Source organism: Pseudoliparis swirei, chromosome 6 (assembly GCF_029220125.1).
Source record: "Pseudoliparis swirei isolate HS2019 ecotype Mariana Trench chromosome 6, NWPU_hadal_v1, whole genome shotgun sequence".
In the NCBI taxonomy this organism is placed as follows: Eukaryota; Metazoa; Chordata; class Actinopteri; order Perciformes; family Liparidae; genus Pseudoliparis; species Pseudoliparis swirei.
This window is the reverse complement of record NC_079393.1, coordinates 8471102-8484927: the sequence shown is the minus strand read 5'-3', so window position 1 is coordinate 8484927 and position 13826 is coordinate 8471102. Positions and strand designations below refer to the sequence as shown.

The window sequence follows — 13826 nt, the reverse complement described above, 5'->3', positions numbered from 1 at the left end:
TTTAATGTACAGGGAAGACATGTCCGCTGCAGCGGAGGGGAGAGAATAAAAGAGCCGTTTGATTTCCATTGGCCTTTAAAGCTACGTAGATGTCCGGTGTGGCAACGGTATCCCTGGGAGACGAGTCATTCAGGTAGACGCAGCAGGTATCGCGTTCTCCCCGGCGACAGCGGGGCCTAATTAAGACACGCTAATTAGGGGTGATGGAGTGAGGGCTTTGTGAGGTTGTCTGTAAATAAACAACGAATACATAACCACTATGCTTAAACAAGCCGCTTGAGCTTCAACAGGCACGGGATTCCCCCCCCCCGGGCCATGTGGGTAAATCGTGAAGCAAAGGAGGGAGAGCTGCAGCGATGCATCATGGGAGCTGTCAAGGAGCGCAAACAACAAAATTAATACGGTTTTAAATATTCCCTACCTGTGCCTGAGAGGCGAGCGGGTGGGTGGCGCCGAGGGGAGATTTCGACTATGACGAGGTTGGGATGTTTTTTTGTTTTTTTTGTTACTATTGTGTAATACACGTTGTGACTTTTCTGCCCCCGTGCAGCCGACCTTCATCTCGAATCACATTCCCCGTGACTACCTGTACTTATCTTCACGCTCGGGTGACTCCGGCTGTCTGATTCTTTGTCTGTCTGTTGTTTCAGTTACTCCTGATTTGTTTTTGTTTTTTGCACCCGTCGAGTCTGTGTGTTTGTCTTACACTCCGACCGGCTTCCTGGAGCTCGACATCAATGTAAATGAGGTCTGAGGGAACAAATTGTTTGTCTGGCCCTGTTCGCCTCTCGGTCCTCGTCAATAAGCCAGCGTGACCTCGCTGCTCCGCATCCGCCTCTCAGCGCCTTCAAAGCTTCCTCATGACCTCACTGGCCCTCCGCTCGTCTCCTCCCATCCGCCTCTCCATATTCTTCCACTCTGCTATTTTTCCCCGTTTCATTTTCTCATAATGAATCTCTTTTCCTCTCGTCTCATCTCCTCTCATCTGCTACGTGTTACCCAATAGTTAAATTCCCTCCGCGTCCTTCACTTACCAACTGTTTCTCTACCTTACGTCCTCTTCAAACTTTCCTCGTATCGTTCTTCATCTTTCCTCAAAGAGCGCAGAGTTAAAGAAAAAGGTTTTGACGACTCATTGAATATGGAAGCTCTGATGAACAGGAGACATTTTGCTCACGTAAACAAAACGCTCCGCTCTTTACTTCACCCGTATTCAACGGCCCGCCGTCTCAGATCCAACGGCCCGCCGTCTCAGATCCAACCTCCAGAACCTTCCGTCAGTACCACACACTCACCTTAAAACTCGTGGTGACCGAGCTTTTGAGGCAGAAGCACCGACGGTGTGGACTGCTCTCCTGCACCCCGAAGGTTTTCACATTCAACAGTATCATCTCAAAACATACCTGTTTACACTGGCATTTGGTTAAATTAAATATTCTATGGCCTGCTTTTTTTGTTATTGTCTATTTATTGTTCTAATTGCGTTTTTTACTGCACCATCTTTTACTGTGTATTTTACTTTTGCTCTTATAACTGTTTCAACGTGTTGGCCCCTGTTATTACCTTCACATTGAAAAGGTTATGTTTTGATCGACGTGTATTTATTTATTTATTTATTTGTATGCGTGTTACTCGCATAACTCAAAAAGTATTAAACCGAATCGCATGAAATTTGGTGGGATGATTGGTTGTTATCCGGGGACCATTTGATTAGATTTTGGGATGAATCAGGTCAAAGGTCAAGGTCAAGGTCATGAAAAGGTCAACATCTTCTTTGAATCGCATGAAATTTGGTGGGATGATTGGTTATGACCCGGGGACCATTTGATTATATTTTGGGATCGATCGGGTCAAAGGTCAAGGTCATGAAAAGGTCAACATCTTCTTTTTACCAATTTTTATCCAATTGGCATGCAACTAATGCCAAAATGTGGCTGCGGCGAAGGTATGCGCTCTACCGAGTGCCCGTTCTAGTTGACAAATGGTTTTAATTGACTACTGTACTGCACTTTGTGACACTTTATCTGCAATATAAATAAACTTGACTTACTTACTTACATCTCTCAATCACAGTTATCCCCTCGGACGGAGAAGCGAGCTGCTGTACGATCACGGCTTCTTTTTCTTCCCGATAAGGAAGTGGATTTACAGTGTAGGAGTAACACCCTCGGGGTCTCTGATGGTGCTCTCGAAAAGAAAAAAACATCGCCCCTTCCGGAGCGTGTAGGAGTCACAGAACTAAAGTGCGTCATTAACGTGGAACATAAAACATCTTTTATCTCTTTCTCCTCGTCCTTAAAGATCACCGCCGATGCTCAACCGGCCTCGCTGTGATTCGATGATTAAAAGTCCTTGTGAGGACGGATGAAAGGGAGAGGTGTCCATCCACGGGGTCTGATCAAATGCTCTTCTCCCTGAAGCAGCCCACTGCAAGAGGCCAGCCAATGGCAGCAGGGGATGGCCATTAGTTATAGAGCTGACAGCGTCGCCACGGAACATTTTAACTGGTGGCGGAGCACCCTAACAAGCTCATGGGGGCTCGAAAGGAGCAGATAATGAGCTGAATTTTTGAGGGGAAGATACACATGCTATCTCCCCATTCTTCTCATAGAAACACTTCAGCGATGCAGTCAATAAACACACATCTGAGAAGGCGTTGTTTACAGATGTTAGGTCCAATTATTTAGCGGCTGGTAGAAAATCTTTACAGTCCTGGGGTCTGTTTCCTAAAAGCATGTCAAAGCTGAGATGATCGTAAAAACCCTCGTTGTGAATCTTCTTACACTTGCGAGGTATCTCATAAAAGCGTCGTAACTCCTAAGACTCTTAAGATTACAACTTCGCCCCGCTTACTTTGCTTTCAGGTGAAACCGTGACGCGATTCGCTGAGAGCCTTTTTACGGTTTGGCTTTATTTTATAATTTTGTCTTTGCCGTTATCAAGACGACTGTGATTGTGGTGTTTTATGCAACATGAGTGAATGTCTTGAACCAATACTTAACCCTTGTGTTGCCTTCGGGTCACTTTGACCCGAATCAATATTACACCCTCCCCCCGCCTTAGGATTAATTTGACCCCATTCAATGTTTAATGTCGGTGTTCTTTCGGTAGTCAACAAACAAACATAAAGTACCTCACACTTAAACTTGGAAAACAATATTAATTCTAATAATTTTCTGGAGGTTTTAATTGCTGGCGTCAAATTGAACCCAAAGGGTAAAATATGTTAGTAAATATAAAGGTAACAGGAGGGTGAAACATTGAATCGGGTCTAAATGACCCAAAGGCGGGGGGAGGGTGTAATATTGATTCGGGTCAAAATGACCCGAAGGCAACACAAGGGTTAAATAAATGGCCCTCGAGGCGAGAAAAAAAAATAGAAATGGAAAATGGAAATTACTGCGGAAAAGAAGATTTTCTTTAACCCGCTTTTCAAGGGCATTTTTAGAAAATCGTTGATTTGCATCGAATGGCCATGACTTGCGCATGTTCTCAGAATTTCCAATGCCTCTTCTTTATCGGTTATGCAAAAGCAGCTTGTGTAAAGACATCTAGAACAACCTTCACAGTGATGACTACATTGGACAGAGGTGTAAAGATATGTTATGACAACAAAAGTTGAAGTAAAATATGTTTTATTTACATTGCCTAAACCTATGCCTTTAATATTATATTAATCTCATCCTGCCACTTTTCCTGATCTTTTTCTCTCTTTCAATATCTCCCTTTCTTGATTTTAGTGATATGTTTATAAAAATGATCCACATAATTTGAATTTGTTGACTAGACTACATTTACATGATGTGCTCAGTGGTTCTCTTTCGCCTGTTTTAAAGTATGCGTTTCATGTTTATGTATCTTTTGCGTCTACAAAATGGTGGCAACTTTGCTTCTCTGAAACCAAGTAAATGTCAAAAGCAAAAGATATTCGCTGCAACACGAACCCGAATGAAACGACAAAATAAGATTTACAGCCACGTCAACAACACAAGTTGATTCTACCACATCAGAAAAATAATAAATTAACAGGTAAGTAATCAAATCACACAAAATAATGACCTCACTCGTTCTGGCTGGCATTAGAAACGCGTGTCGGTTCAAAAAGAACCATCGCAGGCTTTAACAGACATTTAGTTTTCACTCTGAAACATCCTCAGAGGAGGCAAACTATCTGGATTCCTCCAAAGGAAGAAAATGGCAGCTCTTTCTTCTGAAAAAAAAGCAGTATTAAATTAATTAACACTGCAGCATTTGCCCATCTCTCATCTTAGCCATACAAGGAACGGAGCCAGCCCGAAGTTACCACATCGACTATGCGGCATGTTCAGGGGCACACGTTACACGGCTGCGTACATTCAAATCCACGACTGCAGCGTATGCGCCCTGCCGCAGCTGTGTGCTGCATAATTCATGACGTGTCAGAGTTCTCCACTCTGTCTGTCTGTCCCTCCCCATCCATCCCCCATGAATGGTAATGACAAGCCACCAAACGCGCACACACACACACACACACACAGTCACAAGCAGAGCTCAAACCTGAAAACACATTAACACGCATCCTCATAATTGGGCACAAACTATTACACACACACCGCAACACACCGGCGTACTACAGAATAAATTGGGACGATCGGCAAACTGTTCGCCGCCTTCTCACACGTAAATGTGTGTGTGTGTGTGTGTGTGTGTGTGTGTGCACCTTGACGAACTCCTGTTCGGTGTCTTATGACAGGCCGTCAGTCGGCTGTTGCAGCAGGAGAAGTGCCGGAGTCCCTGAGGAGGCCTCTAAAAGCTCACAGGGCTCTGGGGGCAGGGAGCCCAGACTTAGTGAAAGCTTTTCCATGTTCATCCAGCAGCCCGCTCCGCTTCTCCTCCTCCTGCTGCACCGACTCCACCGGCCTCATCCCGCCATCCAAAAGGCAGAGAACAACCCACTGACCTCTGGCCCTCTCGCCAGACATCTCCTCTCTCCGCGTTTCCCATTCCGTCACTGCATCTGTCAGTCACCCCCCCCCCCCCCCCAACATCTGTGTCTCTTCCTTTCCACTCCACCTCCTCTCGCCCCTCCCTCCCCGGTTGTTACTTCTCTTCCCTCCCCCTTCTGGAATTGTGCATCTGTCACTCTCTCCGTACGTCTCCATCTCTTCTCCCTGAACTGGCACCCCCCCCCCCCTCCCTATACCCCATCCTCCCCACCAGCAGAGCAGCACATCCACCAGTGCATTAACCCTCCGTGCGTCTCGTCGAGCTCCGCCAGTAGACTCTGGCCTCACTGGGAGCTCCCGTCACGCCGCGAGGAGACAATAAGACGGACTCCTGACGTCTCTAAACGGCGCCAGAGGCTTTCTCCCTGTAGCACGGCCCCCCCCCCCCCCCCCCGACGGTGGTCCGGGACCACGAAACCTGAAGAGAAATATTGCACATGAGGACGGCGGCTGTCACTGAGCTGACGAGATTGGGAGGAAGCCACAATCGTGAGAGGGAGGAGGGCGATGCGCACCGAAGCGGCAGCTGTGGTGACAAACGTCTCGTCGCCGGAGGCACGGAGGAGCGCGCGAGAGATGTCGGCGTGCGCGCGAGCGCTTGTTTGAGTTTGGCGTCCTCGTACCTCCAATTCTAATCAGCCTCAATTATTATGAGCGGAGTTGAAGCCACAAAAAAAACCAGTCCGATCCCCGAGCCACCAATCTCCCCGTATTCTCCTCATGGTGTGTTTACGAAAGAGACAACCATGGAGGAATGAGGAATGTTTCTTCAGTCGCTTTGAATGGAGGAAATAAGAACCTCTTCGAGAACAGTCGAACACATCGCTCACTTCTAGTTCACCCCTTTTGGAGTCATGCTCGTTCACTTTCCTGAGAAAGAGATGAGAAGATTGACGTAGGGCTGCAACTAACGATTATTTTAATAATCGATGAATCGGATAAAAAAACTAAAACATTCATTTCCAACCCTTGCAGCGCTGGAGCCATCTGGTCCCCACAGGAAATGGATTGTTTTAATGTTGTGAGCATCGTAAACAATATGTAATTCACCTGCAATAAATTGGAGGTGAACAAAGAAATCCTGGGAAAACGTTCAAACGGAAACATTTCGATCGCCAATTCTTTTTCCTTTTCTTTCGTTCTTTTTCTAAAATCCTTTTTTTGAATTTCCTACAAATAAAAAAACAAGAGGCAACGCTTCTCGGATTTGACTGAAATGTCTCGAGCAAAAGCAGCAAATCAGTGTCCAGAAAAAAAGGGTATGAAGTGGTCAAGATAATCTGTATAATGTATATGTATGTGTCTCATTTCCCGAAGCGGTGACACTGTGGGACATTTATTGAGCATTTGTGCAATGAGAGAGCCAAATATGACTGAAAATACTTAGATGTATAATTGAAGCTTTTATTAAATTCACTTGTGTGTGTGTGTGTGTGTGTGTGTGTGTGTGTGTGTGTGTTTGACCTGTATGTTGGACCTGTTCTTGTTTTTCACAAAGCCTCTTCAATAAGGGCTTTTAAAATTCTGTCCTTGTGTGCTTTGAGTTTTTAGGGAATTAATTTTCTTTTTTGTGGGCAGAGATATTCATCAACAAAATACCTTTCTAAAAACCTAACCTTGATATGATTGATCTGATGAAAATAGAAATACTTACACTCCACAACAAAGACATGTTCCCTACAAAGCGTATTCATTCGTGGAGCTTTTCAGATCCCGGACTGATGAATAGAATCGCCTTGGACGAATCTAGCGTACGTTTTCACAGATTCCTCCTTTGATGGACTTTTCAGTGTTTTTTTAGACGTCGGACACTCACAAAAGAGAGCAAAGTGGGAGAGGGCGACAAAGAGTGAAAGGCAGAGCTCTCTAAAACACTATGGAAGGTAATGAAATGTGTGATTGCCTGGACCATGCCCATTACTAAGAGTCCTCAGAACCCTCTGCTGCAAAACGGGAAGGATGATAAGTCATTATGGTTTGGTGCGTTAACACTTTCTCAGTAGCTTTTTATACACACACACACTCACACACGTTTCCCCTTCCTCAGCGTCTCAGAGCAACACCGTGAGGAAATTCATTTACTTTACGGCGAGCAGTAAAAAGGACGCCTCGTAAGAAAAAAAGAAAAAGGTCCTTTATGTGCAATCGATACCCAAACCAATGAGCAAGCAGACACACACACACACACACACACACACACACACACGCACAGTGAGAGAGAATTGTCATGACTTGACTTTCTATTAGCTCGGCAGCTTGTCTCCTCAAGGACGCCCCGCGAAAGGTTCAAGCGGGCGATGAGAAAGGGGCTGCCGCTGTAGATCAGACGCCTGGCGGCTCGAGCGCGAGCAGCAGGATCACAGCCTTTTCTCGGTTCACTTGAATCACCAGAACGGCAGGAGGAAACACACGCGGGAATCCACCGTCTGGAGTCTGATCACAACGCTGTGTTTGACGGCTCTCGGTGCACGAGGGCGAGCAGCGCTACTATAAACACGAGCCGCCTTAATACTCGGTTGAGCTATCCTACCCGATTGGATGTTGTGCCTCGGGAGTTTGCGCGCTGGTAATTTGGATGTGGCTCGGTGCTTATGAGGAGGGAAATGCCATGCTGATTAATACGGGGTAATTCCCATACTGCTGCAACTGCAGTTCAAATCCTCCATCGGGCCATTGGAAGAGGTGCACGCTCATTATTTACCATGGAGAGTGCAAACCCACACAGGAAGACGCACCACTGGACACACACACAACTACACACACACACACAGTGAATATAGCATATATATCGTATCATATTGTGAGCACTGAAACATCTCAGCGTGTACCGATGTTTTGCTGTCAGCTGTTTTGTCGGGGGTCACCTTTCTACAGTAACCCCCCCCCACCACCCCCGTTCTTTTTTTTCTCGTCACTCTCTGGCTCGATCACAAGAAGAAGAAAAACCCCTCCGCTCTCTTTTCCCGCCTCTTCCTCGCTCGTTTCTCGTCCCTTCACAAACTATTCAAACTCCTCCCCTCTGGTAGACGCTACAGATCACTGTTCGCCAAAACCTCGAGACACAAAAACAGTTTCTTCCCCCTCGCCGTCTCACAACTAAACAATAACCCACTGTAGCATATATATTTATCCCTGCACTTCTCGCACTCTCCACTTCTTCTGGCACGACTGTTTCACAGCTACTGTATATAGCCATTCCTCTTGTATATACTTTAAGTCACTTTCTAAAACTTCTTAGACCTTTGCACTGTTTGTTCTGTACTGCACTATTTGTTTTGTTTGTTCTGTATTGTATTGTGTTGTAATGTATATTTTGTGTAAGCACAGAGACACTTTACCAAGTCAAATTCCTTGTTTGTGCAAACTTACTTGGCCAATAAAACTGATTCTGATTCTGATTTCAGTCCAAAAAGTCTTGGCGGAGCTCTTTTTTTCGAGGAGTGGAAGTGGAACGGAGGCTTACCCGTCTCGCATCTCTTCCCCGTGAATCCCTGCTGGCATACGCAGTTGTTCGGTGAGACGCAGGTTCCCCCATTCTGGCACAATCCGTCACACATCGCTAGAGGTAGACCGGACGGAGAGAGCCATTACTCACAGAGATGAACGAGCATTAACTCTGTAATTAGACGAGCGGCAGCAGCATATGTATTTGCATACAGAATAAGAGCTAATTTGGTGAGTTGATTCATTACCGGGCTCTCACCATATTATTTCGCTTGATTAATGCATCTCACCAGGGTTCATTTTAAAATGTTCATTATCCACGGATAAGACTGCGAGTTAATGTCTCTCCCGAAACACAGAGACGTCGTTGAAGTTGACAGAATGCAATGGAAATAAATGAAATAAATACACTAATTATACCCTGCTTCCCGAGAATAAAGAATACAAGGCGTCAGAAGCAAAAGGAGCACCGCACAGCGCTTCAGATTTTATTAGAGCGGCACTCCAACAGTTCAGTATTGTTGATTATTTGATGAACAGAAAAAGGATCAGTAACTATTTTGATCAGCGATTAAACTCTTTAATGAATTCTTCATCTTACTCGATAGAAAACAGAATCATTTTTATTTTTATTTGCCCGGTGATTGGGAAAAGAAGTAATTTGACATCACCATTGGGCTTCAAGAAATTGAGAGAGAGAGAAAACAAAAACTGTTCTCACGGGAAGATAAGTACTCCCGATGACAAGGGAAGGGATCTTTAGTCGGAAAAAATAGCTGCACTTCCCGTTTATAAATAGATTTCTAATCAAGGGATTGATTAACCAGCTAAGGTCAAGTCAATTTCCGAGTAAGAGCATAGATTACAAATAGAGCAATGCACAGAGAGAAGCTCTCATTAAACCGGGGTCACACAAGGTTTCAGTGAATATTACCACATTATGGTTTTCACAGTGGGAATATGAGGTTGGGGAACTAATTTGAGAAGATTCGTCTGTGGAATACGCCTGAAAAAACAACAACTGCTCACTAGAAATATCCGTAATTGGGATGTTTTTGCAAGGCATGGCTGAATTATTTTGTAAGATTGATGTATTTTGTATTTTTCACACATTACATGGTGCTCAGTCGAAATTGTTCCTTGTGTAAAAAGGAAGATGGTCACAAATAATAAAAATAGACTTTTTGGCCGAGGAAAAACATCACACAATGAAAAGCCTTGTGTGAAGCAGAATTTATCTAAAAATCAACGATATGTTTGCACAGTTACGTTACAGTGAGTTAGGAACAGGCGTGCTTCACGGCTGAAGAGAGAAGACTGTTTATTATGTGATTTACGTGACATTGAAGATGATTTCCATTCCATGTTTTATTGCTCATTATACGATAATTTAAGGACGCCACGTCTGAGCAAAATGTCCTTCGTCCCTGATAAATTCTTCTGGATTGCTGATTAATGAATTTTTTTAAGACCCTTTTTTCTTGGATCACATTTCATCTGTAGAGGAAATACCTTCCTGTCTGACATACGTCTCACCACTGAGATTATATTTACCTTTGCAGGCCGTCCCGTTGCCGGTGTAGCCCGGCTTACAGGAGCAGCTGTGGCCTCCCACCATGTTGAAGCACAGGGCGTTCTCATCGCAGTTGTGGAGCCCGCTGAGGCACTCGTCATGCTCTGGAGACAAGAACAAAACACAAGCTCGTCATGCGCATTCTGACCACAGCAAGTGGGGAAAAGAAACATCATTATCCTCCCATCTTCACACTCTCCCACTATCCAAATGAATAATAAGAAACACTGAACGCCGTGCTTGTAAAATGTATAAGTTATGATCCACCCGGCTGGTCATCTGTTTGACTTCCCATTAACCCTCCTGTTACCTTTAGGGTCAATTTGACCCCATTCAATGTTTAATGTCGGTGTTCTTTCGGGTCAATTTGACCCCAGGCTGTTTTTCACTGTGTCAAACATATAAGAAATATCAACTTTTTTATATATTTAAAGGGCTATTTAGGTCAACAAACAAACATAAAGTACCTCACACTTAAACTTGGAAAATAATCTTAATTCTAATAATTTTCTGGAGGTTTTAATTGCTGGGGTCAAATTGACCCCGAGGGTAAAATATGTCAGTAAATATATAGGTAACAGGAGGGTTGAACATTGAATGGGGTCAAATTGACCCTCAGGTAACAGGAGGGTTAAGAAAAAAAAGTGATTTGAGAGTCGGCGTTGGATTAAATGACTCGATAGGTAGACAGCTCCGAGTCCGGCGACAAACAGCCGACGGGAGGACGAGCCGTCTCTCTATCTCCCGTTTCGGATGTTGTCCTGCAGTCTGTTTGTTGTTGTTTTTTGGCGTTGCATTTTGCATTCACGAGCCGCTGGTCTTTAGTTTGAGTGTCGTACAATGGCACCATCGGCCATTAAGTAGCAGGAGAAATGTTTTCTGTGAGTTTCACACAGGCATTAACGAAATGTCCCCTCAGGACCAGCGACTCCCCAGCGCTCATCCCCGCTGTGGAGTTAGTGATATGGTGTGTTATGAGTATCCCACTGACAAGCTTGACTCATGGCGACAGCCCATGACGGCATACTGCATCCAGCTGGAGAACAAAACCAAGTGGTGAAAACAAAATGATGTCGTGAAGGCCGAGAGAATAATCGACTCCTATAAAAAATCGAACAATATAACGTCACGCTAACGTAAAGTCAATGTGGAGAAAAGCTGGAAGCAAAACGGCTGCAGTGCGTGCACAAAAAGGGAAAGTGTGTATCGTCTTCATATTTACAGGAAAAGCAATACTTGGTTACGAATTACAATATATTGTGTCAAAAAATATGTTGATATATCATGATGGAACCATAACGTCAGATATTATCGACTGTAAACCCTCAGAGGGACATGAAAGGATTATGATACCGGGTGTGGGATTATAAAGTCATACCGTGTACATTTTAATGTTTCTCCACAGAGTAATATGTGTTTCTAACACCAAAATGGAACTAAAACTGTTTAGCGCCTTTGTTCCCGTAATATCCTCACACAGGATGCATTATGCAACCCAAACAAGGGAAAGTAGAGCATTAAGGCGACAGGTTGCTAATTGCAACTTCATTTTTTTGAAGTGGTCTTCTTGTCATTATACATCCCACATCTTGTTACCTTTAAAATACAGAATGGATGAGAAGGACTCTCGCACATAATCGCCATCTTATACAAAAGGGAACAAAACGGTTTTAATAGGCCTCTTAAAAAATGTAATGAAGTTATCTTATTGAAGCTGTGAGGGAGATGTTTTCTTATATTTTTATGATCAGATCCGAAGAAGTGTTCCTCGAATTCTATTGCCACTAAAATCATGATCTGACGGCTGTCAAAGAGGGGCGTGTCCTGTCAGTAGTTTATAGCCTGCATTACATCAGATGCCCCACCTGCCTTTTTTTTTTTTTTTTCATTACCAACTCCTTTTGCTGTGTTTTCAAACATCAGTGCTCCGACTCATTTTGGTGCCTCCATGCTTGTTGTTTCCGTGGTGAGATCTCTCGTATGTTTTGATTTTTAAGTGCCGGAAGCAGCCAAGATACTCTCTTCTGATGCTCTTCTGAATATAAACTAAACAGGTAAAGAATTGGAAATAATTTTATGTTTATTCACAAAGGCAGATCTGCATCCCTGTGAGACACACACACACAATACAACAAATACGTGTCTATAGTGTTTGGAGATTCACATAAATAATGCTTTGTGATAAAAGCTTCTTACCGAGCACCACGTCAGTTGAAGTGCAGGAAACTTTCTGGACTTGTTTTAACCTTCTGGAATCTTCTTCTTTTTTTCTCGTATAAAAGCTCCATATCCCATCGGGACCCAAATGGACTAATGTATTTGAAAAAACATTTCGCCCGATTTTGTTTCCCCTCCACATTTTTACATTACATGTCATTTAGCAGACGCTTTTATCCAAAGCGACTTACAATAAGTGCATTTCAACCTAGAGTACAAACTAAGAACAACAAGAATACAGGAAGTAACATTTCCTCAACATAGTCGAACTACAAAATTACCGTGTGTTTACAGAGCGGGAAGAACTTTCAGAGGACACGCAGTCAAGTGAATCTCTTCCAAAAAAAAGGTTCAAACTCGAAGAGAAAGATTCCACTGCTAATCTGGGAAACAGCGGCTTGCACTCTTTCAATATTTTAGGGAATTTCTTGGCCATGCTGCGCCTGTCAGGGAATTTAAATACATTCTACTCCATTTCCTCTGGCACATTTTGTTCAGACATTCAGCAGATCTCACGAGCCCTCGCTCAACCACAGAGATACAACACTTTTTGTACGCGGTACCTCCGTATTTGTACATTTCCCACAACTTGGGGCTTCGTGAAGATGACGTTGGAGGACTGAAAGAAGGCTCCGGATCAGGAATGTGAATGCTTGTTACAGGAGACCTGAGCCGCATCATCTATTTCCCTGGCATCCTCCAATCCATTATACCTCCTGAACAGACCGTGGGCTCATCCAAATTGAAAGTGACATTGAGATGAGCTCCTCCATCGAGGGTGTGATGTGTGTGTGTGTGTGTGTGTGTGGTGTGAGATGGATTGAAGGGCACTTCGGAGGGCCGGGCGCTTTGCTCCGGTCGCCGCATCGCACACATGCACCCACACGACCGCCTGCTGTTGGGCAGAGTTAAAGTCTGCTCATGGGCATATAGTTACAGGAAGAAGGGCACAGGGGAGAGGAAAGAGAATATGCTCCTTTCTTTCTTCTTCTCTTCTTCCCAAGGTCACATCTGCCAGAGCAGGGAACAGCCAGCCGTCAGTCTGGACAGACAGGGCAGCAGAGCCGCCAGGTGTTCTGTGTGTGTGTGTGTGTGTGTGGGATACAGGTATTACCTCGCTGACTGCTCGCTGACAGATAAACAATCAATTATGAACAGTTAGTCACCGGGGATCTCTCTCCGGAGCCGAGTGTTTCTCCTCCCGCTTGACTCCTTCCACCTTCTGCCAAAACAGCAGCAGCCTCAGCGAGGTCTGACCTCAGGCTGCTTTCCTGAAAACACCGCAGCCTCGACTCCAACTTCACATTTACAGAAGCCCGCAAAGGACGAACGAGGCTGTCGTGATACGATGGTCAGGGGAAACTCGTCTGTGAGGGTGTAAATTAATACTAAAGCACGAAGCGGTGACACATGACGGCGCGTAACAAACCGATTGTTTGGACAAACGATACAAAGTCCAGCTGTTGTTTTCACTTGGACAGTTGGTGGCGGCAACGTATCAAGACATTTAGCTCTGTGCCAATGAAGGAAAGGAAGCAGAAAGCGCCGAGCTCGTAAAATGGATTTTTTTTAAATGCATGTCTTTTTTTATCCCAAACTGGAAAATT

At 44.4% G+C, this 13826-nt stretch overlaps 1 protein-coding gene across 1 annotated transcript in view; it reads right to left on the bottom strand.

The window, feature by feature from the left end:
• The window catches only part of LOC130195454 (protein kinase C-binding protein NELL2-like), an 80909-nt gene that overhangs the window by 13928 nt on the left and 53155 nt on the right, over window positions 1-13826 (bottom strand). The window contains exons 14-15 of the mRNA XM_056416986.1: window positions 9984-10106; window positions 8449-8544 (exon numbers count right to left, since the gene is read on the bottom strand). Of these exons, the coding sequence (XP_056272961.1) occupies window positions 8449-8544; window positions 9984-10106 (219 nt within the window). The remainder of the gene's footprint in view (window positions 1-8448; window positions 8545-9983; window positions 10107-13826) is intronic.